The 26,324-nt window shown below is 43.0% G+C and overlaps 4 protein-coding genes across 12 annotated transcripts in view; 1 reads left to right on the top strand and 3 right to left on the bottom strand.

Annotated features, from left to right (window-relative positions):
• Flo2 (flotillin-2) overlaps nucleotides 1-26,324 on the top strand; it is a 127,999-nt gene that overhangs the window by 67,345 nt on the left and 34,330 nt on the right. The gene's annotated exons all lie outside the window — the stretch shown is intronic.
• LOC143367468 (glucose dehydrogenase [FAD, quinone]) lies at nucleotides 446-13,268 on the bottom strand. 5 transcript variants are annotated; one of them, XM_076809307.1, is made up of 7 exons: nucleotides 11,119-13,268; nucleotides 6,647-6,808; nucleotides 6,458-6,550; nucleotides 5,406-5,605; nucleotides 3,648-3,862; nucleotides 1,348-2,530; nucleotides 447-883 (listed from the first exon to the last, which is right to left on the bottom strand). In XM_076809307.1, the coding sequence occupies exons 3-7, from the start codon at nucleotides 6,521-6,523 to the stop codon at nucleotides 613-615; spliced, it is 1,935 nt and encodes a 644-aa protein (XP_076665422.1). In that variant the 5' UTR covers nucleotides 6,524-6,550; nucleotides 6,647-6,808; nucleotides 11,119-13,268; the 3' UTR covers nucleotides 447-612. The 5 variants fall into 5 exon arrangements, with proteins under 5 accessions (XP_076665425.1, XP_076665424.1, XP_076665422.1 ...); XM_076809310.1 differs by lacking the exon at nucleotides 6,647-6,808 and having other exon boundaries at nucleotides 446-883; nucleotides 12,824-13,268; XM_076809309.1 differs by lacking the exons at nucleotides 6,647-6,808; nucleotides 11,119-13,268 and adding an exon at nucleotides 8,488-8,937 and having other exon boundaries at nucleotides 446-883.
• LOC143367470 (glucose dehydrogenase [FAD, quinone]-like) lies at nucleotides 13,600-26,102 on the bottom strand. The gene is made up of 6 exons (XM_076809312.1): nucleotides 25,680-26,102; nucleotides 24,705-25,140; nucleotides 24,071-24,467; nucleotides 22,724-23,009; nucleotides 20,109-20,916; nucleotides 13,600-13,720 (listed from the first exon to the last, which is right to left on the bottom strand). Exons 1-5 carry the CDS (start codon nucleotides 26,085-26,087, stop codon nucleotides 20,554-20,556), a joined length of 1,890 nt encoding a protein of 629 aa, XP_076665427.1. The 5' UTR covers nucleotides 26,088-26,102; the 3' UTR covers nucleotides 13,600-13,720; nucleotides 20,109-20,553.
• Nucleotides 13,864-18,644, bottom strand: LOC143367469 (glucose dehydrogenase [FAD, quinone]-like). The gene is made up of 6 exons (XM_076809311.1): nucleotides 18,534-18,644; nucleotides 17,636-18,065; nucleotides 16,708-17,143; nucleotides 16,043-16,439; nucleotides 15,162-15,447; nucleotides 13,864-14,400 (listed from the first exon to the last, which is right to left on the bottom strand). Exons 2-6 carry the CDS (start codon nucleotides 18,041-18,043, stop codon nucleotides 14,035-14,037), a joined length of 1,893 nt encoding a protein of 630 aa, XP_076665426.1. The 5' UTR covers nucleotides 18,044-18,065; nucleotides 18,534-18,644; the 3' UTR covers nucleotides 13,864-14,034.

The following is a 26,324-nucleotide window of genomic DNA, read 5'->3' as shown; positions in this document are numbered from 1 at the left end:
CATAGAAATTGTATACATTGGTGAGAATGCGCAACCTGAAGTTAAAGTCCTAGGAAAAAATCCTTCCCAACCCAGATTTTGAAAATGTTCTCCATTTTATGAGATACAGTACAAATACATTCTGAAACTGTTAGAAGATTCCTTCAAGAGTCTTGTTAATGCCGTAAATTGTAAAATATATAATCAAGGTTTGGGGCTTCTCAAATCTCATCCTGAAGAAGCTATGCATTCAGAAAAGCCACTTGAAGAAATATTCTTAACATTTGGTAAATCTGACACAAAATGAAATCTTGGATTCAAATACCCACTTCAAAAATTGAGCATATTTGAAACTTGTGACTTCTAAACTGTCCACGATAAATATCATTGTCCACTACATTGATTCTTCAACTAACGAGCGAGTTCCAAGGAACGAGTCACCTGTCAGTTTTCCTTTCTAAATTTTCCGTGGCCTTCATTCTGAACCATTTTATCCGCATTGAAATTCGTAAATCATGTAAAATACCATGCAACGGGTAAGGTGGCATTAAACAGAGGCGTCGAGGTTCTGTTAAAAAAGGTAGTCTTTATTCTAACACCCTGGAAGGGTATGCCAGCATGCATCATCCAATTTCACATCTTCGACCACGTATGCCTGATCATGTCAGCCGCCTTTTCGGCTGTCATCATGATAGCAGCGATTGGGTTACTGTTTGGCACACTTGGGAACACGGACGCATCTGCGACTCGAATGTTCGACATTCCACGCACTCGAAGCTCTGGATCCACCACCGCCGTTGGGTCATTGTAGGCGCCCATTCTGCAAGTGCCTGACTGGTGATTCTCGGGCCCAGTTGCTGCTCTCACGTAGCACTCCCAGTAGGCGTCGCTGGCGAAGTGATAGCTGAATAGAACAAGCAGTTTCTTACATTAAAACCAAATCTATAAATTTCCATGGAAACACTCCGATGCCAGTCAAAGTGTTGGGACTCCAGAAAGCAGAAGTTGCATTCTGTATAATTTTTTAGCATTGGGATACTAAGTACCTAGACACATCAGGGTATAAAAGTATTTTGGACTTCTAACCAGTTATAAAACACATCCAACACCACTCGAGTATGCCTCTCCCATTTTATATACGTCTAAACCCAGCTTAACTACGTGCACACTCCTATATCCCATTTTATTTGCCACTACGCGTCCCCACCAAAAAAATAGTGGCATGAAGAAAATTTTAAATCGAGAACCAATACATTTAAATCTGCATTAACCACAATCTCCAAACCCTATTAACGAACATATCGTGGGACCAGCTTTACTACCCTTAAGCGAACCTATCCCAATTGATACACCCAATAGAAGCCTTACTTAGTGCAGAGTGGATGGATCACGGGCTCCAGCCGAAGGTCCCAGTCCTTCATAGTCTGTGTGCTGGTCAGCTCTATAGTCTTCTGGATGCCCTCGACAAGGATCTTCAAGTCCTTCGTATCGACAAAATAATTCGGGTAAATGAGGGGCGTTGCAAGCGGATCCCCAGATCGTAGCTTCATGTACCCTCGACTAGCCACAGTGACCACCGTCGGTCTCATCACGATCTCCCGCCTGTCAGAGCACAGAGCCAGTGCCCCGTTCAGACACTCGAACTGCAAGCCGGTCCTCGGGCACTTGGGCGAGAATCCGTCGAAGAAGACTTGAATATCAGGCACGCCGTTGGCTGTGTAGCTACTTTCAAAGAACGCTGTCACTTGGGTGAGCCCGGTGCTAGTCAGAGGTCCAGTCCTGGTCTCCAAGTACTCGTTGACGCTGTCCATGGTCATGGCTTCGTAGGCGGTATCTTTGATGCTATAATGAACGGCGACAGACACGTGGTTGTGAAGGTTCTTCCCCACAGGCAGGTCCTTGACCACGTGCATCCCGAGCTTGGTCAAGTGTTCCTTGGGCCCTATGCCAGAGTTCAAGAGAATCTGGGGCGAGCCAACCGCCCCGGCCGTCAGGATCACCTCCTTGTTAGCCTTCACGATCCTCTTGTACCCGTCCTTGTCTACGAGCTCCACGCCGTAAGCTTTGCTCTGCCAGTGGTTCATCAGCACCCTCGTCACCTGGCCGTTTATCAGCACCCTCAGGTTGCTCCTTCCGTGGACCGGCCTCAGGTAGTTCCTCGAGGTCGTGCCGCGCACACCGTTGTCAGTCGTCATCGGGGCTACCATAAAGCCCGTCTGCGCGTACTCCCTCAGATTGGACGTTCTGTAGCCCAGCTCCGCTGCCGCCTTCAGCACCTCGTCAGCGAACGCAGGCTTGTGCGGGTAGTACTGGATCTTCATGGGCCCCGGTATAGGGACGCTCCTGATCTTCTCGGACACCATCGACGGGTCCAACGGGTTCTCGACTCGCTCGAAGTAGTGGGCGATTTCGTCGTAGGACCAACCGATCGCGCCACCTCTGGCCCAGCTGTTGTAGACCTCTGGGTGCCCGCGAGCGTACATCATTCCGTGCATGCCGCTGGTTCCAGAGACCATCTTACCCCGTGGCCAACTGCACACACCTTCGGTCTCTGCAGATGAGAAATATCGTTGTAAGAAGTAAGGTCGAAGGTGAATTTCTTCTTGTTTATTTCCACATCTCTGCGGGGCAGCTTAGAGAGGGTGGCTATTTTCTCCTTCATCCAAGCGAGTATAGAGTATATACCGGGTGTTGGGTAACACTGTTTTTTCAAAAAAAATTCTTAAATACCAGTTACTTTTGGGGCTGTTAGACGACAACCCCACCTTAATGATGTGACACTGATTCTTCATAAATGAAAGGAAGGAAATATTTACCTTACCTTATAAGGGGCTGGGATCGCAGGTTATTTGAATATTATAAAATGGAATCGCGACTCAAAAAAGTTTGAGAAACACTGTTTTATTTCAAGGCTGAATGGCGTCTGTAGACAAAACTTCTTACCTAAAATCTTTCCTAGATCTTTCTTAATCCCACTGTATTTAATTTGCAAGTCCTTATCGAAACCTCTTTCTGCATTCCACTGCTATACTTATTTCCTATTGTGCAATGAATACATTCTAATGTGCGCAGTTTTTAATTCAGTGTATTATATAAAAGCTTGCTATCAACCATCATGAGACCTACTTATGTGGATACCTTTTTCTATCCGAGCACGTAAAAGTAACGAAAAACAGTTGTCCTTCAGCACTGTTTTTTTTTAATGAATCACCGTCTGTGAAAGTGGTGGTGCCCATTGTTTTTCATACATATTGCACGTACCCCAAATGTTTCTGGATCAATGTCTGATTGTATCGACACTGCTCGATAGTTTCACCACGCATTCGATACTTGCAGAGTTCGGCATTAACGAAATAAACAATTATTTAAATAACGGATCAAAATAAAAGTTACCACAAAAAATTTTTTTTTAACTTTTATTCGTTATTCGAAATTTTCATTTAAATAAAAATTTTGCCTACCTCGGCAAACTGGGTCCATGTTGCCCCATAATTTAGTTCCGACGCACTTGGCGATAAGCTTCTAAATTAGGTTCTTATTAATATAGACCCTGTATCCACCACGCGAGGGTTAAAGGGGCATTTTTCAAAACCTTGCGTCACTCAAAGTGCTAACACGTCAATCGAGGGTGCCATTGTATAAATAAATTTGAGAAATCGATTGGTTACCTAAACACGCCGTTGGATGGGGCTCCGTAGGCTCCGTTTTAAAATTCCAATCGAGGGTGGAATTGACAGCATGGAACGCCAGTCCTGGAATGGCGGTCATCGTAGGTTCCTCTGGTCCTGCTTCGATCAGTAGGACCCTCCACCATGGATTGTCGCTGAGCCTTCTGGCGATTACAGGCCCAGCCACGCCAGCACCAACGACGATGAAATCGAACCTGCATTTCCAGGATTTACTTTAAGGAGGGATTCTCGCCTAACAGCCTCAACAGTAACTGGTATTTAAGAATTTTTTTGAAAAAACTGTTCGTCGATCCTTCTTATTATTTATTAGTTATTGTGGAATCTTGTCCACCTCTTCGACGATGTAATTCCTGTTGGCGGGATGTGTATCACAGTGATCTGATTGCAAAAATAATAGAAGTTTCTTAAAGTTAGATAGTTTACGCTGGGATTGGTCCACTTTAAAGAAAAAAAAATGAAAAATTGAAAGAGTTATAGCGTTTGAAAGAAAAAGTAAGTTTTTTCCTCAGACAAATTTTTCTTATTATTTTTTATATCGGCGCAAAAGAGTATTATAAATAAAAACTGAAATAAAAATTTTAGGTCCAGTACCAGCGTAAATTATTTAAGTTTATGAAAATGTTCTTCTTTTTGCAATTAGATGACTGTGGCAGGTGCTACACCTGGCGCCAACATCGTCGAAGAGATTCCACAATAATTAATAAATAATAAGAAGGATCGGCATAAAAAAAATATTTTCTTCAAGTTTAAAGATGTCTCCTTATATCCCAAAAGAGTTTAATGTAACTAATATTAACAATAGCTTTTTAAAAAAAGATTAATAAATTTTGGGGGCTGTTTCACGAGAATCCCACCTTAATCACAGCGTTCGTGATTAATGCCATTTTGCAGGTTACTTGGCGAATTGCCATCGAAGCAGCATTTACTTGACTCGTGTGACTACATGTAATTATAGGAGTAAGGGTACTTCAATTTACTCTGATATGCAGTGCTCGCTAGAGTTAGGATAATAGAGCGGGAGTTATTACACTATTATTAGGTGGAGCACGTTATGTTAATTTGCACGTGTGTCGAATTCACCCATATTTACTTGAAACCGTCAACTATATGGTTTTTATTAGTATTTTAAGACAACATGCATTTTTCTCCAGTAACCCCACGCCTAATTAGGAATTAGTGCCCTGAATGACAAGGCAACGAGCTCATATCTTGAGTAAACTAACGTGAAATGCACCATTTCTCATGTCAATTGCCTTAATTAAAGCCTAAGGGTACATTGACCAACCCAATAGGGTCTTTTAATAGGTCCTTGACATCAGAGTATTCCAGTCCACATACTCATCCTTCCTCGACAAAGAAATCATTTACTGACGCACCAAACATTCCACTACTTTGAAACTATTAAAGAAATGAAAAACGCGATCACTTTGTAGGCTGATCTCACTCCTTGAGAGTGAATTTCCATAGCAAAAAAATGCTTCTTGAATACTTCAATATGCTCTATATTCGCGCGCAGTTTCATTAGAATGAGAATACTCGGGTCGGGAACGTTTCCTTGTAAGTTGAAACACCAAACGTACGTCATGTGCGGAGATCCTCCACTCCCGTTTGCACACAGTACTCAGCGAACGCTTATAGGCGTTATCCGCGTGGAGTGAGTGCACTGACTCAGCGCACACATGAATTCAACGTTTCCAAATGGTTAACGATTTAAAGAATCGGCCAAAAGATCCTCACCATTCCCCATGAGGCACTTCCTCCCTGCCGAGCCTGCTGCAGGGATCAGCGATGTCGCATCTGGACGCCACCACTTTCTGCACCAAATTCATGAAGGACGTGGTCACGCCGCATTTCGACTGCATGTACGACGTGTCCTTGAAGCTGCAGAAACAGCATCCCGATGTCTCGTTGTTGGTGTCCAACTGGCCAGGCTGGAACTGGTTAACGATCTCGTTAATCGAAACGTTTTCACTTTACCACGCGTCACGTAATTTCATTTGCTGGCGTAACCGTCTTCCGGGTAACGACAGAGCATGAAATCAGCGTGTCTCGGGATTTCGTGTGTCCAGCAGCGAGTTTTAATGATACCAAGTGGACGACGGCGCGGCCACGAGACAGACGAGAGAACAATCCTTGATGGGCCATATGGAGATGCAACTGTCTTTGGATGCAGAATGCAGAAATGGCAATCACAAAGCAGGGTGTACATTCAGGATTTATAGAAAATGCAGCTGACCTTAGTGTATAAGTTAGTGCTCGGATTTCGGGTCCTCGCCACCGAAATAGTTTCGGGTCCTGCGAGTCATTACGCGCGCAGACGCCTAGTTTTGGCTTTCGTGCATTAATTAAGTATTTGATTATGAATTTGGGAATTTTGAGAGTCAGTGGTTGATCGTATTAATAATTAGATGTGGAGGCAGAGAATTTTGACAATTTGCAAATAGAAATAATGTGTTACACGGAGCTTTCGTAATCCAGAACTAATTAGAATATATTAGAGAATTTCGAATATTTATCGTATATTTAATTTCTTAACTTTTAAGTGAAAACGGTACTGATTATTGTATCCTTAGATCTCTGATGAGGTTCATCGCAATTCTGCCGAGATCATTTCCAGGGCGATCTTAATTCTTCGTGTTAAATTCATCGGGATTTCCGAGGAGGATACTCGTATCATTCGAGAGCCTCTAATATTTCTGTTTCCATATTACAAAACCAAAAGATTTCACAGCAAAGAATCGATTGGCTGACAAAGAATTACCAGCTGACGGATAAACAACTCTATTTACCGGGAACGGGCGCCGAAAAGAGAATACCAATTGCACCAGAAGGGAGATCAGGATGCACAGCCGCATTTTATCTAATTAGAGAGCCAGTGTCACCTGCAAACAGAAAGCAACGGTTCGAAATGAAACGATAATTAAGGGTCCCGCGAGCCTAACTGGCTATGGCTACATATGTAATTGCACGTAATTTACCTAATTGCGTGGAAATTACATCGAAGTGCAAGATTTCGAACGAGCGCGATGTACCTTCACCCTTGTTACAAGTAAACGTAAGTAAGAATTCGCTCCGCTGTGTTTCGGAAAGGCCTTACCAACCTGCAGTGGCATTCTGCAATACCTTGCGCAACTCAAGCTCTAAAAAAATATACTACAATAAACAGAAGGGTGTATGAAGAAGTACCGATGAAAATGAAATGACGCATAAACTATTCGATCATCAGACGCTAAACATTTCTCCATACAAACCCACCCTTCGATACCACTTCGGTAGAAAGTACGACGAAACGGGAAGGTTTCTAAAAAAAATGTTCACATACCCTCGTGCATTTGTTATTTAAGTCGCTGTGCAATCATTGTCGCGGACCAATTTTTAAAAGATGCCTCGACTCGTCCGCCAGTTAACAGGCCAAACTCGCTTCTGAGACCGCGTACAGCGAAATTACGAGGATCAGAAGAACGCTGGCCGAGGCTACGTGAAATCCTTTCAGCGTGAAAGTTCATACGCTCGCGGAACCAAACGAATTGAATTACAGTTTCACCAGGTACTCGAACGACAACGGAGCCGTTTCGCTGGAGATAAAGCGCCCCGCGAGCAGGAACTCGGAAAGTAAAAGCAGCTTGTAAAGAGCTGTCTGTTCAGCTGACGGTTATTGGAAATAATGAAACAACGGGGTTTAACTTTCGTCGTGAAAGTACACGAGCAAACTAATCATCTATAGTGGCGCAATATCGCTCGAGTACCCGATAAAAGATTCCATCGGGGATCATAAGAGCCTCCCGTTAGCAGTGGTAGAGTCATAATTAGTTGCTGGTTGTTTTTGCACAGTTTAATCGACGTGGAAAACTTTCAGTCTGAAAGGTACCACAGAAAAAGAGCGATCACGCGATTAATCGACTGTTCGCCGAGTTTCCTCGATATGCACAGAGATTTTAGAAGGTTGCAGGAAGCTTCTGAGATTGCGTTGATCTCTCGTGACAGATGATTCCAAGCGGAGCAGTAAATAGACGCGTTGGGAGGGGATTTTGAATTTATTCGAAACGATCTTCTAGGCAAAGCGAAGTATGCTCCAAGGAAAAGGCAGCGTTGAATCTGTAGAGTAGTTTCTGATCGAAGAGCATGTCGTCATTGGCAACTTTGGGCAGTTCAAGGCGAATCGAAGGACACCCCTTTTAATCTTGAAGATTAGATAGAGCAACTTCGAAGAATTCGAGTTCGTAGATTCGAACTTGCTGACAAAGGAAACTGTATACATATACCAAACATGCAATTCACCGTGCTTGAGAAGACCCGAGGGTCACACTCCGACGATGCATCAGCGATAATTTTGAAGATCAACCTGCCACCATAGCAACAACGCGAAACACAATAGCAAGGACACATTTGGCTCTCGAATTGAGACTTCCCAACGATCTATAACAACCCCACCGCGCTCTTGATCGCAAATCACGTCCCCTGCACATTCATGCCGGTGCCCCCATCGATCATTGACACAGCTTAGGTCCGAACCACGATACTCAACAATACTCTATCGCATCAACCTATAAAACTCACCGGATCTCTATCTTAACCAGTGAACATTGAACCTCACCAGCACACAATCAGCATACCAGCACTTAACTCACAAAACTATCGACACTCCATTTTTCCCCCATCTCCATCGCCCATCTCGACCATCGAACAGCAGAAGCTCGGGTACAACAGTCTGCCCACCGAACAAGAGCGTTCGTGCAACGGCTGACCCTGCCACAGACCTTGAACTCCGAAACAAGTAACTCGCCGATGAAAGTGAACATCCATCGAGGGTAAGCGTTACCTGTGATTCCCGCCGAAACGGTGGAACGCGCAAAGGAGGACGGCGTCACTGGTTCGTGGACGAGAATTCGAAGACATTTGGGTGGCTGGCGCGGGTGATGGCCAAGCAGGCTCCTCTGGGTCGGGGGCGACGCGAGGAGGAGCTGATCCGAGACAGAGGAGCCGAGACTGGTCCGCGTGAAAGCTCCTCGCCGATGCACGACAGACGGCTCATCTATTTTCTCGCGGCGGTAGCGTTCGGCAGCAGCCACATCCGTAGTCGCGGCCACACTAGACGCGCTAATTAAGGAGACCGTGGCGTCTGGCGGAGAGAACGTTCGCTCTCTTCCGGAGAAAGAGCACTGCGGAGACGTGACGTCAGCCAGTCAGTGAACCATTCCAGCGGGGTACACGTCATGCGAGACGAAGCAGCCGCGTGGAGGAACAAAAAGCTGAGGGCACCCCGCGAGCCTGGACCAGCTACGGATGACGCGCACCGTAGGTCGCGCGGGCTTAGGGACCATCCTCTTAGCTGTTCTACAGAGTGTCCCGGGCAAGCGATGTTGGGACGGCGTTGTGGAGACGAAGGCGAAACGTGGGGATTGTTATTGGTCAGAGTTCGAGTGGCGCGGGATTTTGAAGAATGCCCCCAAGTGGGCCAGGACTTTCGCGGGGAAGGCTTCCGTCGAGAAAATTGTGTGGAAACTTTGAATTTGTATATTGTCTATTGAACGTTCGTGGGAGTACTAGTTCTTCCGATGAACATGGCAAACCTGTATTTTTAATAAAACGCAATTCAAATCGCTTCTGAATTTCGTAGATCAATTGTAAAATCAAATATCAACAATTTACGGTGATGTAACTTTAAACTTTGGATTAAATGGTGAGCTATTTTTTTTAGGAAATTTTAGAAATATTTTCTACTGGGTATGAAGATTTAGGGTCAGAGTTTAGTATTTTAGAGGCGATGTGCTGATGAAAGTGGCACTGTGTTGCTCTATGGCTAAGAATAGCATATCCCTTCGATTTTTATGATCCACCGTGAGTTTTTATGTGTCAGATGGAGTAGCTCATCCGCGGGGCTTTCAAAAATTCTGAGTCACTGCATATTTTAACGACACACAAGATAAAGATTATGGGAGCAGAGTGCATAGGCTTGAGGTATCGATTTCTTTCAAATTTTACATATTATTCGTGCACAGCGTATGATAATAAGGTATTGGACACATTTCGGGTTTATTTATCTCAAATGTTGTAACTTATTATTCAGTAAATAATAGTCGTTACCTACTCGTTATCTATCAATTATTTATTCCAAAGTCATTCTAGCATCGATGCACACGAATCTATATATAGGAACAATACATTTAATGAGCCTATTACTGCGACTTTAAACGCGACGTATCCTATACACTTAATACACTTAACCGTTTGAGTACGATGACCACATATGTGCGTTCATTCTGAGCGGGCAACGCCCAAGCGGCGTTCAGTGAGTACTGTCAACAAATGAAACTGAAAGATTTCCGCACACGATGCACGCTAAGTGTTTCAGCCTCTGTGCTCAAAGGGTTAAACGCTAATTTAGCTAAAGTCCACTCCACTCGAAATTATTTGATCGTCTTTCTTCACACGTGTACCGCGCGTGCGTTTAGGTCGAAGATCGTGGGTGGTAGACGCGTATATTTTCGTACATTCAACAGTCCGCTCGCTCTTCAACTGTTAGAAACTGAATTTTGCAACCGTATTTATCGACGTTCCCATAACTTAAAATTCAGATGCTGAAATGTATTATTCGCTTGTAAAACGATCGTAATCTTATTCTAATCTTGATCTTATCCTTTGTTGCAGGTAAGTCTGTGCTCTCGGACGAAACCAGATTCAGTAGTATGTGCATACTTCTTCGCTTCTAATTAAGGTAATTCATTTGAACGCTAAATTTGCGAGGCGGTAGAAAAATTACTTTCACGAGCGTGTTAATTTGCCAAAGGAGAAACTATCGTGTATTTCAATAATAGGATTCTGACTGCAAAGGGTCAGTTTCAATCTCAATTCCAAGTAAGTATTTCTGTGAATCTTTCCAGTAATCAGTGCACCATGAATTCACAAGTTTCAAGTGTTTGCATAATGCTGTCTGCATTCTCCTTCACGCGAACTCGCAGGAAATGTCGAGAGACAGATTTCATCGCAACAAGTGCCACTCAATTTCGAGCTGCATAAACATCTAATAAAATACAGGGAACCATATTGATAAGTGTCTTACTCTTCTGTCAACATCCCCACAAACAATACACCAGCGACTTCCAAATAGATCCTCTCTACTCTCTAACTTTCATTCCAAATGAAACTCATCAGTAAGCCCCTATCTCCCTTCAATCTTTTCAGAACCCCCTGCACTAATCTGCGCCCTTAACCATCAAACCTCAACTATTCAAATTACCTATCATAACTTTTATTCCAAGTGAACTCATTCAAACTCAGAGACCAATCACTGTACCCTGAACACACGAAGTCTTACTCTTATGAATCCTACCCCGAAGCAACTCATCCCAGAAGCACCTATGAAACTTACATCCCCTGCACCCTGTCCAACACCCAGTTCACCATCAACTCTCTGGTTACCCACCACGTCCCAAAAGAGGCTTCAACAAACCTCTCAACACTGACCAGGCCACACCAAGATCTCCACCCAGTTTCACCACATTCTTCCCGCGGCCATTTTTAGTTCACTGCTTCCCGTCCACCGCCCTATCGTTCAAGTTTGCACGGATATCACATATTCCCTTCCGCCTTTCGAATATCGTCGAACGTTTCGCCAGCAAACTGTCCACAGTGCCCACACCCGCGGAGCAGGGACTCATGGGCGCCCTCCGCCACCGAAACTCGCGGGCAACCGCGAAATCTTACTGGACATAACCCGCGAACAACGCGCACAAAATTTTCGAGGGGACGAAACTAGTGGCGGGCGCCGTTGTTCGTTCCTCCGCGCACAATCGACTCTTCGACTGGTCCAGCCGGCGGAAAAGTGACGAGCCTGCAAAGAACGGAGGGAGGGTCGAAAAAGAAAGAAGCGAGCAACAGGCTGTGCGTCCTGGGAACAAAGCGGAGCCGAGCGGATTCTTTGGGACGGAGCTGGCGAGTCGACGACTCCTGGCCACAAGGCAACTCGAATCACTGAATTGCGGCGAGGTGTTGGCGGTTTCACCTCGCTGAAAGTAGAACTGAAAGCTTAATTAACCAGGCTGTTGCGTTGAAAAATGCGGACTTCGGCGCCTGACGACTCTGTGGAACGCCGTGGTGATTTCGATACACTGTTTTGTGAGTAAATTGATCTTCTCATAGTGGAGGAAAATTGTGCGGAGGAATAGAGATCTGTGTGTTTCGAGGTGTTCACTTTCGCCAATTTTTCTGTGTGTAAGAAGCTTAAAGGTGCGTGGGCGAGTGGAGTACTTGTAAATGGAAGTTCTTACCGTAAAGTTCTTAAAGGTAAATTATCGATATTCATTTGGGGGAACTTATGACCACGTTGGAATTCAGTGTATTGATTCTTCCTACCGCAATTCGGTATGATAATAAAATCGAGAGGGTTCTGAGTATTTCCCTCGAATTATCAAGCTACTAGCAAGCATGTAAGAGCCGAAGGTTTAATAAGAAGCTATAAAGTATATAAAGTATAGTTATGGCTTCCACAGGAATGTTTAAACCAAGAAAGTTTCACTCATGAGTCTTGTCGTTCGATCGCAAACTGGCGCAGAAAATTCTCCGCTCGACTCGGGTCTCGATTGGAAAACGAGGCACATAAGATCGAACCAAAGCGCACAGAATTACCTCGACATCCTATTTTTCCCTCGATTACGATGCGCGAATTCTGAAGCAATGCCCCGTGCGATAATACCCATGCTATCCCCCAGACTTTTACTCGGAGCCACGCTTGCATAAGCCGCGAATCAATTTACTTCGCCAATTAACCAATCGTCTTTAATCTGGCCAGTTGGTTAGCCATGCTCCGGCACAACGAACTATCGCTGGTCCCTTTACTTTTGCATCAAGGCGATCGATTATCTCCGCCGCTATCAGAAGCCAGCCTTTTACTCGAAACGATCGCCAACACGATTGTGGTCGTAGCATGCATTAACAGTACACTTTAGAAACGAGCCTATCGGATGGCGGTGTCAGTCACGCGTGAAACACACGTCAGTGCTCGAAAATAGGGAGCAGCTTGTTAGAGAGGGGAAATTCTCTTCTTCGAACCCGCGAATTCTCTTCGTCGATTCAGTGGGAAGATTCAATTTTTAAAGTGGGACTACCCGGTTCCAGTGGCCGAGCTCGGTATCAGCTTGTGTCCGCGCGTCTCTTACCTTGCGACGGTTAACAATCTCCGGTGTTATTATGCAATTACGAGGCTGGCCTCTCTTTCTCGCGCGAACAACACTCGGATAGCCGTGGAACAACTTATGCTAGTTTAACCGGGGAAGTGAAGCATATCGTGGCTCACATTTCGGATATATGCGGCTGAGCAATGGCGGCCGCGTGGTGGAAGAAAGTCTCGTGGCGTTAGGGGCTCGTGGTGCAGCTGGTCGGCTGTGTATTTAACAATATTCTGTTCAGATCGTAGTGGCGCTGGGATGATTCTTGGGAGGTGGCTGGGTTTTTGTTGTTGTAATTAATAGGAAGATGAGTGGCGTTGCGTTGTTGAAGAATGTTGGGGCGTGATTGAAGGTGGGAGCGTAATGTTTATGTTGCAACTTCTTGCTGGATTCAGTTGCTGTGCTGTTTAGAGTCGCTTCGAATATTTGATTTTGAGGGTTTCGTTGGGGGCTTTGGAAGGGTTGGTCACTGAAAATTGTTTTGTAATTATTGAAAAACCGGGAATGTCTCGTGATTTTGCGATTTATAGCAGATTTTGTTGATGGCCACTGGGACTACAGAACTGTCGAATTAAAAAGGGTTATAAACTTCAAATACCCTGGCAAGATAACGTTAAAGATCTGGCATACTCGTTAAAACCAGGAAATGTCCACTCTGTACTGGAACGAAAATACGGAATGTCCCCACTCTTTACCTAAGCATAAGTTTCTGACGCCAAGGTAGAACAATAAATTATTTAAGAAGAATATTATATAACAAAATTAAATTCATTGAACCTTGTTTCTTTACTGATGGACTAAAGTATTAAAATTTAAATTTTTCGATAAAACTGTTTTGTGACATTCCCGGGTTTTCCCCTTACCCTTCAATTTAGAAACTAGAATTAGCTGGGCATCCAAGTTGAATACTAAATACCACGTTATGTACATTAGTATGCACGGAGAGGATTAAGGTGTTCGTCAAACGTGAGAGTGAGAAGCCTTCGTCCTCGTGTTTTAACCACGTGGGAACATAGATTTAGTGATATTAATTTAGTGATTTAGTAATGCTCTATTCTTTATTCTGTAACAAGTACAAAACAAGGAGAAGTCACACAGAGTTACAAAATCAATTTTGAAGCATTAATTCGATTTTTCCTCAACTTGCAATAACCCCCCTTCTCGATGTACTCGATGCTTTACCCGCGAGAGAATTTAGCCAGCTAATACTGGTTATCCTCCTTAATCATGTCAGCAGCTTTTTCAGCGATCATTATGGTCGGCGCAGCAGTGTTTCCGCTACTGATACGTGGCATGATCGAGCTATCGACCACTCGCAGACCCTTCACACCGTGCACCCTTAATCTGTGATCGACCACGGACATCGGGTCGTCCACAGGACCCATTTTGCACGTGCCCACTGGGTGGTAGATCGTCAGCGTGTAGTGACGGGCGAAACATTTCCAGTATTCGAGCGATGGAGACGGTAGCGACGAGCATCCTGGAAGTTTGTTTGGAAGTGGTCGAGCATTTAGCTTTTTCATCGTTGGGGTATTTATCAGGCTGTGGATATACTGGGCCCCTTCTGCCTGCGTGAACAAAGGAAGAAGGGTGTTAGTGTGACGTTGACTGCAGTAATGGTGAAAAGGAAGTTTAACTCTTGCTTAGCGAATGCAGGGTCTATCTGGACTCGTCCTAAATAACAAACTACGTGTTTTACGTACTATTGGTAAAATACAAGGATTTTACACCTGCGACGAGATTTGATTCTTATATAAAAGAAGGTATTCGAGCAGCAGAAGGAAATTCGAAAAATTAAAGCGGCTGTAGCCGATTTAGCTACGGAGCAACAGGTGATGCAGGTTTATCAGAAAACTTTAAAGGCGTTTTTCTCGAAACGGCAGTTTTACAATTGGCGGACAACGTAACTCCAAAAATATTCAACATTTTCTTCATAGACATCAGCTATTGGTATAATGATAGTGTTTAAATAATAGTCTTTTATGCACAATTTAAGGCAACATTTCATTCGAAAAAGTGAAATTTTTTCAATACGCCTCCATTTGTTCAATTTTGTATCTTTTAACTTACGAACAGGTGGCTTTTGCGTGCAATCTGACCATAAATATATTGAAAAGTTCAGAAATATCGATTAAATACTTTCTTTAAAAAAAAATCCCGAATATTTGTCGATTTTCAGCTAGAGTACACCAGCCTTCCCCTTTAAACTGTGAATGGTAACAAACATAAGATAATTTATTGTAAAATTTATATCTCATAGATTGCAGGCTCTAAGGTTCATACATTATAGTTGCTGCTTTGTTAAATAATTAGAGTTAGGCTTCCTTACAAGTACATCGAGGTCACTAGCATCGCTGAAGTAATTGGGAACGATGATCGGATGCTCATACGGGTCTTTTGACCGTAACTTGATGTACCCTCTGCTTCGAGGTCTCAGCAGCAATGGGAATGCCTGATACGTGTGGTTCATGGGCCCGACGTTCGCGAATAAACTTGCGAAAACGTCGTTCTGCACGTTGCCATCCTCCTTACTATAAACGCCACCGTCTCCGACTTCGGACACGCTGCTAAAGAAAATCTGTATGTCTGGGTAATCCGCCGACTCGTTTGCGTATCTGGAAGCATGATTTATCCGTGGGATTAGTGAATAATTCCGGCAAGCTGCGCCATTCGTAGACAACTGAAAGGGTATCAGGAAAACAGTTTGAAGAAAAGGATCTTCTACCTCGATATATAGTTACTCGCAAAAGTATCCACCTACCCTATATGTATAACATATTTTATTTAGATAACTAATGTTAAATTCAGAATCACACATTGTAATGACATTGCTATAAAGTTTGATTAATAAATTCTTAGTTAGTACCGTCTAACAAAGAAATGTTTAAAGCAATTTCTTCTGGCAAATGGAACAAGATAAGCCCGAATATCTCAGAAAATTAGTTAAATCTGTGCATAATGGATTAAAGTTTATAATAAAATTCCAGGAATATCAGAAGAATATTAACTTATTGTAATTATGCTTGTATAAATTAAATATTGAATTTGGGCGAATATTTTTTTGCACGATCTTTCCTACTTCCACGGATAATAATACTTTTTCAAATAAACTGTATATAATTTTCCAATTGAATGCACCCAAAACGAAAGTATATTGAAACGCAAAGCCCTCTTCAAATATTCATTTCAATTTGATCTCGCGGTACTTACTTGGTGTTAATGAAACCCAAAGCCTCAGCGAATGATAATGAGTAGCAGGGCCCATCATGGTTGAAGGCGAATTCTTTTAAAGGCTCTGCTCCGCTAGGGTCTGTTATATTAAAGGTGAAGGGTTTGCTGCCGTTGTAGTCCGCTGGTGGATCTATCAGGTACGCCTGACCACCTATCGCTGTATGATCGTGAAGATTCTGGCCCACGCCGGGGGAGTCATGGACCACAGGAATTCCCATTTCCATCAGGTGGTCCTTGGGGCCGATACCAGACAGCATCAACAGCTGTGGCGACTGTATCGAACCAGCTGACAAAATAATCTCGCGATTGGCCATCACCGTGAACGGTATTCCTCCCGCGTTAAATTGCACGCCGTAGGCGGTCGTGGAGAGTGAATCTGCGAATTAACACAAAATAATCACTGTAAATAAACCTTAATTATCCTGGTACGGATTATCTAACTCTCGAAGGGTCTGAGCAGCAGGCTGTGGCTGGGTCGATTTAGAACACTGAAATACTCATGCAAAAGGACGCACTTTACGTCCCAAAGCAGATCCAGTGTCAGCGACCAAGCCACTGAAAGCCTTAAGCATACTACTGCTTAATAGAACTCCGCTTATTTAACAAACTCCAATTAACAGAAACAAAAGCCACATGCGCCCTACCTTGACGGAACAAAATCTTCTCCACCATTGTTTCCGTGCTGATGTGCAGGTTCGTCCTCTTGGAAGCCGACCGAAGGAAGGCCTTTGCTGTGCTGCACCGTAGTCCATCCCGCAGCGTTCCATGGGAGAACGTAATCCCTGTTTGATTCGCCTGATTCACGTCCTTCAGCGCGTACCCCATATCGACATTTGCGTTCACCAAGTAGTCCGTGACTGGTGAACGATACCGAATATATTCGACGGTCAAGTATCCACCTGTGTGGTGATACGGCGAATCCTGGTACTCGGAGATCCTCATGTCCTCGGACTTCTTGAAGTAGGGCAACACGCTCTCGTATTTCCATCCCGGATTGCCCATCTCTTCCCAGCCGTCGTAGTCTTTCTTGTTGCCACGGATGTACAGTAAGGCGTTCAATACACTGGTGCCACCGAGAGTCTTAAACATTTCAATGCAAGAAATCGATTCATCCGTTCTATTGTGATCCAAATCGAATGTTTGGAAGATGCTGTTTGCATCGAATGGAGATAGGCTTTTATGGGTTGGAAGATAATTAAGATTTCTTGAATTTCTATTAAAGCGTACGATGAAGCGTGACGTTTCTGGTGTTGTACAAGATGGAGGCACATTTGGGAACATGCTATTTATCGGAACTGCAGAATTAATTGAATTAATTGACCGGTTTGTATGGACCAACATGTGTATAGGAAATTGAAAGAAGTTGCAAGAAAGACAATTTGGAAGATGTCTGTAGAATCAGAGACTTTATAACTGATGTACAGTGTTCAGAAATATCTCTTAGTTTTCCAAGCTCCGTTGAAAAATTTAATTCGAAGTAGATAATTAGCCCATTCGCCATACTTATTCTGTCGAAATCGAATAATCCCAAATCTTGCACCCAAGAAACAAATGAACTCGATTCCTCGATACCTTGCCGCGCGGCCAGTTGCTCTGATGATTGTTCATCGCCAGACAGTAGTTGTCCGACGGTTCTGTTTTGAATTCCCAGTCGATCGGGGTTCGTTGAAGGCCCGTGTACATTAGGGGCACGTCAGCATCCACTGGTTCGTCCGGACCACCCTCCAATACCAGCACCGACCAGTTTCCGTTCTCCGATAAACGATTGGCGATCACAGCGCCAGCCGTTCCAGCACCGATTATCACGTAATCATAATTACTTTCGATACTTGCTACCGGTATTGGTGTTACTCTGTTCTCACGATCGACTATATCGGGCCTGTAAAATAAGATCACCGCGTGCAGCAGCACCGCGAAGGTCAGGTGTTGGAACTGTGCTACTGCTGTCCAAAATGCGGAGCGGCTACCAGTGGTATCCATCCTTTTTGATAATCAGCAAGCACTGTAACAACCGTAATCGAATTTATATTCCCCGTGTTGCAATTAGACGATGATGCCTGTCGATTTTTTTCGCCATTTGCATCTGACGAGGTAACCGTTCTAGATCCCCCCAGATGTTAATGCAACTTTGTACACGTGTAGATGTCATTCTACCGATCCAGCATATGTTTAGTTATAGGCGTGGACGGTTTGTACTTTTTGGGATATTTAGCTTTAAACATTGTGGGCACCGTACGTTTCGGTAAAGGCGGGGTTCTAGCTAAATATCTCAAGGGGTATAAGCCGTCGACGCCTATAACCATATATATTCTTCATCCGATAAATCAGATCTGCATGCCACAAAGTTGCATTAAAATCTGGGCGGACCACCTCGAACGGTACCCTCATCAGATATAGTCACGAGTGAGAGACAACACTTTTTGAGAGAAGTGGAAGAAAGATAGGTAGCATGTGAACATGTCAGAAATACCTCAAGTATATCCAAATTCCCTTGCGTCGCACTGACTATGCTGTTTTACCAACGGGCATCTCACGCAGAACTGTGCTTTCAACTGAACACGGCTGCACTGTTACGATTTTCTGTGTCAGCCAATATTTTATATATGTATATAGTAGTGCGTCATTCTTCACTCGGAAATAAATCTTTCAAAAGACCCGTAACTAGCAATTAGGTATCCCCTGCCCCCGGCGCTTGGAAGAGATACCGAGCGACTTGTCAGCGTGTCAATTATACAAACAAAGTTATAAGCTGCGTTCCGATTCACGCTTAATGCGCGCGAAGTGCAGAGACGTTTCTCAGTTACTGCGCGCAGCGGTGGTGCAGAGAATTCCCCAGAATCCTTTCACTTCCGATAAAGGGAGCGTGCAGCAAACGTAGATGCTCAGAGGTGAAGCAGTCACTGCGCGCATGCGTATTTTTTTCTACAATCTTTGATTATTTGAATTTCTCTATTGGAATAAATACAGAATACAAAAATTTGAAAATCGGCGGTTTTCAGTCATGAAATTATAGTTGACATGTTTCAGTAGAATCCGAAGAAAATAAAGAAAGGCCGTGTTCGGTGTCATTTGAGTGCGAAGTTGTACTAGGAAGTCAGTATAGCTGCAGAGCGAAAAAGAGGTCTTCGTGTAAATATACTATGGTATTTAAAAATCAAATTAATATTGCATGCTCATCTATTGTTAAGCAACAGACTACACATGATGACATTTAGAAAATATTGCAGTAGGCATCCAGATACAGTTGTTAATTTAAACAATAAGAAAGTTGATTCGTAATATTAATTATTCTTACACAAGTTAATAGCAAGGATGGAAACGGTTTTAGAAATAACCATTTCAAACTGTTATAAGAAACCGACATTCTGACTATATCGAGTTAGTTTTTCGAATCTGTATCGGTTCCAAGACGGTTCTGGTATTATTCTCTTACCGATTATTCTGTATAAGCATTCAGCATAGGTATCTTTTACAAAATCATTGTGAAAAAGGCAATTACTAAAATAATTATGCACGCCATTCTTTTGTAACATGCAAATTGGTCTTTAATGTACCTAAGTGCTTTTCGTGGATCAGTTAAAGATAAGCGTCGAAGGACATTTTACTTATATAACACTAGCCAAATACCCGTGCTTCTCTACGGTATTAAGTGTTCCGTTTACCCACCCGTTCCGCTTTATCCTGCTCCCCCCTATAGATTTTGTTGGTGGCCACTGGGACTACAGAACTGTCGAATGAAAGAGGGTTATAAACTTCAAATACCTCGGTAAAGATAACGTTAAAGATTTAGTACACTGGTTAAAAACAGGAAATATCCACTCTGCACTGGAACGAAAATACGAAAAGTCCCCACTCTTTGCCTATGCATAAGTTTCTGTCGTCAAAGTAGAATAAGAGATAATTAAAGAAGAATATTATATAAGAAAATTAAATTCATTGAACCTTGTTTCTTTACTGATGGACTAAAGTATTAAAATTTAAATTTTTCGATAAAACTGTTTTGTGACATTCCCGGGTTTCCCCTTACCCTTCTATTTAGAAACACTATGACCCGTCAGGCCACACAAAACTGTTCACAAGAACGCTTAAAAATGAATTAGCTGGGTATCGCGGACTCTTGTGCTCTAGTAGCCCTTTAATTTGTACAATATATGAACAAATCTTTTTCGAAACTATTTCCTCCAAGTTGAATACTAAATACCACGTTATGTATATTAGTATGCACGGATAGGATTAAGGTGTTCGTCAAACGTGAGAGTGAGAAGCCTTCGTCCTCGTGTTTTAACCACGTGGGAACATAGATTTAGTGATATTAATTTAGTGATTTAGTAATGCTCTATTCTTTATTCTGTAACAAGTACAAAACACGGAGAAGTCACACAGAGTTACAAAATCAATTTTGAAGCATTAATTCGATTTTTCCTCAACTTGCAATAACCCCCCTTCTCGATGTACTCGATGCTTTGCCCGCGAGAGAATTTAGCCAGCTACTACTGGTTGTCCTCCTTAATCATGTCAGCAGCTTTTTCAGCGATCATTATGGTCGGCGCATTTGTGTTTCCGCTAGTGATACTTGGCATGATCGAGCTATCGACCACTCGCAGACCCTTCACACCGTGCACCCTTAATCTATGATCGACCACGGACATCGGGTCGTCCTTAGGACCCATTTTGCACGTGCCCACTGGGTGGTAGATCGTCATCGTGTAGTGGCGGGCGAAACATTTCCAGTATTCGAGCGATGGAAACGGTAGCGACGAGCATCCTGGAAGTTTGTTTGGAAGTGGTCGAGCATTTAGCTTCTTCAACGTTGGGGTATTTATCAGGCTGTGGATATACCGGGCCCCTTCTGCCTGCGTGAACAAAGGAAGAAGGGTGTTAGTGTGACGTTGACTGCAGTAATTGTGAAAAGGAAGTTTAACCCTTGCTTAACGAATGCAGGGTCTATCTGGACTCGTCCTAAATAACAAACTACGTGTTTTACGTACTATTGGTAAAATACCAGGATTTTACACCTGCGACGAGATTTGATTCTTATATAAAAGAAGATATTTGAGCAGCAGGTGATGCAGGTTTACCAGAAAACTATAAACGCGTTTCTCTCGAAACGACAGTTTTACAATTGGCGGACAATGTAACTTCAAAGATAGTCAACATTTTCTTCATTTCAATGGAGAAAATGTTGAATAGCTGATTTCGATCAGCTATTGGTAGAGGAAGTGCAGTATATTTGGAATACCATTTTGTTTAAGACGAATAAAGAATTACGGCAGAGGATGGGAACAAATAAAACTGCATGATATCATAGGGATACTAATAAAGTTTTATATTTCAAACTCTCAGTAATAATAAAAAAGAAAAAGTGGCTGAAAGTTTGCTCTAAATGAAAAATGACAGGAAGTATCGATTTCGTTAAGCTGAAGGTAATTTGAAATTCCGGTATTCTAATTTACCCAAGGGCGGATTCAGAGGGAGGGCGATCGCCCCTCCCCTCACGAAGAGTAATAAAATAGAAAAATATTATGACATTGTGTATTATTCTGTATAAATAATTAATGTGAATTTAATTATGTAGGCTATATTATCAAATTGAGATATTAAAATATAAATTACAAGCAAATTTTAAATTTTGTAAAAGAAGGTTAACAAATGTACTTATGTACTTTTACATATTTCGCCCCCCTCCAAGAAAGGCTCCTGAATCCGCCTCTGAATTTACCTTCACTTTATAAACGTAAAAACAGCATGGAGGTAATAAAATTATTTTCTTTTATGGTGTAATCAGGCTTAACAATCACAATATAGGAACAATCTAAACCGACGCGACGCGGCGATAGCCGTTACGCGTGAAACAAAAGCATCGCTAAGCTTTGGAATATTCCAAATTACCTCCACCTTCGGTATTTCGAATTAGCAACATGGCACTAAAACCTACAATTTTATGCCACACGTTGTATTCTTGAAATTATCGCAAAACTGTTACGAAACCATAGAAGGAACGCGCTAATGAGTAGATTAAATGTTTAACTGTAAAGCTTTGACATATTTTATCCATGATTGGAACGATTGAATACTTCCTGAAAAAGTTTTGCATATTGACATTTTTTTATTCTGCAAATTAAGTCGAAAATGTCAAAATGGCGGTTCAGCCACAAATGTCATTAATTAACAGGTCATTAGCCCCTATTATCTGCGGTATTACAAAATAGATAATGCAAATAGTTTATTAGATACTTCGGTATTCCAAATTACTAACAGTATTCCAAATATGTATCACTTCCTCTGTAATGATATTGTTCAATTAGCCTTTTCTGAACATTTAAGGCAAAATTTCATTCGAAAAAGTGAACTTTTTTTTAATAGGCCTCCATTTGTTCAATTCTGCATATTTTAACTTACGAACGCGTGGCTTTTTGCGTGCAATCTGACAATACATTAACCTGAAACTTTCAGAAATTTCGATTAAATGCTTTCTTTAAAAAAAAATCCCGAAAATGTCTCGATTTTCAGTTAGAGTACACCAGCCTTCCCCTTTAAACTGTGAACGGTAACAAACATAAGATAGTTCATTGTAAAATTTGTATCTCATAGATTGGGTGCTCAAAGGCTCATACATTATAGTTGATGCTTTGTTAAATAATTAGAGTTAGGCTTCCTTACAAGTACATCGAGGTCACTAGCATCGCTGAAGTAATTGGGAACGATGATCGGATGCTGATACGGATCTTTTGATCGCAACTTGATGTATCCTCTGCTTCGAGGTCTCAGCAGCAATGGGAATGCCTGATACGTGTGGTTCACGAAGTCGACGTTCGCGAACAAATTTGCGAAAACGTCGTCCCGCACGTTGCTATCCCACTTGCTATAGAGGCCACCGTCTGCGACTTCGGACGCGGTGCTAAATAAAATCTGTATGTCTGGGTAATCCGCCGACTTGTTTGCGAATCTGGAAGCATGATTTATCCGTGGGATTAGTGAATAATTCTGGCAAGCTGCGCCATTCATAGATAACTGAAAGGGTGTCAGGAAAACAGTTTGAAGAAAACGATCTTCTACCTCGATATACAGTTACTCGCAAAAGTATCCACCTACCCTATATGTGTAACATATTTTATTTAGATAACTAATGTTAAATTCAGAATCACACATTGTAATGACATTGCTATAAAGTTTGATTAATAAATTTTTAGTTAGTACCGTCTACCAAGGAAATGCTTAAAGGAATTTTTGCTGGAAGAATGGAACAAGATAAGTCCGAATTTCTCAGAAAATTAGTTAAATCTATGCATAATAAAGTAAAATTGTTTTAAGCTTATACGGATGGCGCCGCAGGAAATTGGGATTTTTAAACAGAAGCACGTTTAGAAGCGATTCACTCGTCAACCATTATTATTTAACTTATAATAAAGTGAATATTTTATGCAAGCCTTTGAAGCAGTTTAGCGAAAGCTTTAATAAGTATCGCGACAGCAAAGTCGCGGCTGCGAAGGGAGTGCAGTAGTTCGTGCGCGTAGAAGGTTCCGCGAACAAGTAGTTTCGAAGCAAGTTCGGAAGTTAGCGAACAAAGCAAGCAACTTAGAGCGTAAAGCCGCGTATTCATCTGTGCATTCGACGCGCACCGATTTTGTGCTCGTTCGGAGCTCAGCGAGCGTTCGGGGTTGAGTGAAATTTGCGGCGTCCATTTCATGGTATTGTTCGGACCCGAATGCACGCTTTGAGGGACCGCCAGCAAGCGGATCGGCCCGAACGCGCGCCGAACACCGAGCGAGCAAAAAATCGGTGCGCGCCGAATGAACAGGTGAATACGCAGCTAAGCAAAGCAAGTATCTTTTGACGTGGTCGCGAACAGGGTGGGAGATCAAGGAATTCATCACCGAAATCCTGGAAAAATTCCTGCTAGGGAGAGTCTACAATTGTTCAATTTTTCAGTTGAATACAAAACAAAAGTATATCGAAACGCAAAGGCCTCTTCAAATATTTGTTTTACTTAGAACCCGCGGTATTTACTTGGTGTTAATGAAACCCATAGCCTCAGCGAATGGTGTTGAGTAAAAGATCCCTGTTTGGTCCAAGACGAATTCTTTGTAAGGCTCTGCTCCGTTAATGTCTGTTATATTAAAGGTGAAGTGTCTGCTGCCCGTGTAGTGCGCTGGTGGGTCTATCACGTACACCTGACCACCTATCGCTGTATGATCGTGAAGATTCTGGCCCACGCCGGGGGAGTCATGGACCAGAGGAACTCCCACTTCCTTCAGGTGGTCCTTGGGGCCGATACCAGACAGCATCAACAGCTGTGGCGACTGTATCGAACCAGCTGACAAAATAATCTCGCGATTGGCCATCACCTTGAATGGTATCCCCCTCGCTCGAATTTCCACGCCGCAGGCGGTGGTGGAGTGTTCATCTGCGAATTGACACAAAATAATGACCTGAAACGTACCTTAATTATCCTGGGTACACTTTAACTTTCGAGGAGTCAGAACAACAGGCTGTGGCTTCTTTCTCAGACTTTTACAGTAATCAATATTTTGATCTCTACCGATAACGTCAAGTAGAAAGCCTCGAGTATACTAATGCTTAATAGAAATCCACTTATCTAACAAACTCCAATTAACAAAAACGAAAGCAACGAGCGGCTCACCTTGGCGCGTCAAAATCTTCTGCACCATCGTTTGCGTGCTGACGTGCAGGTTCTTCCTCTTGGAAGCCGAGCGAAGAAAGGCCTTTTCTGTGCTGCACCGTAGTCCATCCCTCAGCGTTCCATGGGAGAACGTAATCCCTGTTTGCTTCGCCCCGTTCACGTCCCTCAATTCGTACCCCATATCGATGTTTGCGTTCACCAAGTGGTCCGTGACTGGTGAACGATACCGAAAATATTCGACGGTCAAGTATCCACCTGTTTGGTGATACGGCGAATCCTGGTACTCGGGGATCCTCATGTCCTCGGACTTCTTGAAGTAGGGCAACACGCTCTCGTAGTTCCATCCCGGATTGCCCATCTCTTCCCAGCCGTCGTAGTCTCTCCTGTTGCCACGGATGTACAGTATGGCGTTCAATACACTGCTGCCACCGAGAGTCTTAAACAATGCAGTTCCGATGCAAGAAATCGATTGATCCGCTCTATGGTGATCGTTGGGGAGGTAATTCGCGACGGCTCCGCGCAGTTTTCATATCGAAAGTTTGGCAAGAGCTACTTGGATTGAACAGAGATAGCACTCTATTTGGTTGAAGATGATTAAGGTTTCTAGAATGCCAATTAAAGTGCACGGTGAAGCGTGAGGTTTCTGGCGTTGGACAAGAGGGGGGTACGTTTGGGAACATGCTATTTAGTGAGACTGCAGAATTAATTGAATTAATTGGCCGATTTGTATGGAACAATATGTGTACAGGAAATGGTAAGAAGTTGCAGGAAGGAAAGTTTGGAAGATGTCTGTGAAATCAACGACTTTATACCTGATGTATAGTATTCAGAAATATGTATCTCTTAGTTTTCCAAGCTCCGTTGAAAAATTGAATTCGAAGTAGATAATTAGCCCATTCGCCATACGTATTCTGTTGAATTCGAATAATCCCAAATCTTGCACCCAAGAAACAAATGAACTCGATTCCTCGATACCTTGCCGCGCGGCCAGTTGCTCTGATGATTGTTCATCGCCAGACAGTAGTTGTCCGACGGTTCCGTTTTGAATTTCCAGTCGAAGGGGGTTCGTTGAAGGCCCGTGAACGTTATGGGCACGTCAGCTTCCAGTAGTTCGTCTGAACCGGCCTCCAATAACAGCACCGACCAGTTTCCGTTCTCCGATAAACGATTGGCGATCACAGCGCCAGCCGATCCAGCACCGATTACAACGTAATCGTAATTTCTTTGAATACTTGCTGACGGTATTGGTTTTACTCTGTTCTCGCGGTCAACTATATCAGACCTGTGCAATAAGATCACCGCGTGCAGCAGCACTACGAAGTTCAGTTGTGGGACAGACGCTATTGCTGTCCGAAGCGCGGACAGTCTGCCAATGGGCCGCATGCCTTTCGATAATCAGCAAATCACTGTAACAACCGTTATCGAATTTGTGTTCTCCTTGTTGCAATTAGACGGTGATGGCTGTTGAAACAACAAGTTGTGTATGCTGCGTCAATTCTATTTAATGATATTTTTAGTACGCAAAATTAAATTGCAGTAGATTAATATGGGTCAGATTGACTGTTTTCTTCGAGTAATTAATATAGGAAGTCTTATCATCAGCTTATTACTTATTAATTA

This window comes from Andrena cerasifolii, chromosome 3 (genome assembly GCF_050908995.1).
Source record: "Andrena cerasifolii isolate SP2316 chromosome 3, iyAndCera1_principal, whole genome shotgun sequence".
Lineage (NCBI taxonomy): Eukaryota > Metazoa > Arthropoda > Insecta > Hymenoptera > Andrenidae > Andrena > Andrena cerasifolii.
Note: the sequence above shows the minus strand (reverse complement) of the source record. Positions and strands in the feature narration are given on the sequence as shown.

Excerpts from the sequence above, each read along its gene's own strand:
- LOC143367468 (XM_076809310.1), bottom strand. The coding sequence starts at position 6,523 with ATGCGGCTGTGCATCCTGATCTCCCTTCTGGTGCAATTGGTATTCTCT. Across the intron at positions 5,606-6,457 it reads CTTTTCGGCGCCCGTTCCCG|TTCCAGCCTGGCCAGTTGGA; the intron begins GTAAATAGAGTT and ends ATCGTTAACCAG. Across the intron at positions 2,531-3,647 it reads CCATCCAACGGCGTGTTTAG|AGACCGAAGGTGTGTGCAGT; the intron begins GTAACCAATCGA and ends TCTCATCTGCAG.
- LOC143367469 (XM_076809311.1), bottom strand. The coding sequence starts at position 18,043 with ATGGATACCACTGGTAGCCGCTCCGCATTTTGGACAGCAGTAGCACAG. Across the intron at positions 15,448-16,042 it reads TTGGGTTTCATTAACACCAA|ATACGCAAACGAGTCGGCGG; the intron begins GTAAGTACCGCG and ends TCATGCTTCCAG. Across the intron at positions 14,401-15,161 it reads CTAGTGACCTCGATGTACTT|GCAGAAGGGGCCCAGTATAT; the intron begins GTAAGGAAGCCT and ends TTGTTCACGCAG.
- LOC143367470 (XM_076809312.1), bottom strand. The coding sequence starts at position 26,087 with ATGCGGCCCATTGGCAGACTGTCCGCGCTTCGGACAGCAATAGCGTCT. Across the intron at positions 24,468-24,704 it reads GAAGATTTTGACGCGCCAAG|ATGAACACTCCACCACCGCC; the intron begins GTGAGCCGCTCG and ends GTCAATTCGCAG. Across the intron at positions 20,917-22,723 it reads CTAGTGACCTCGATGTACTT|GCAGAAGGGGCCCGGTATAT; the intron begins GTAAGGAAGCCT and ends TTGTTCACGCAG.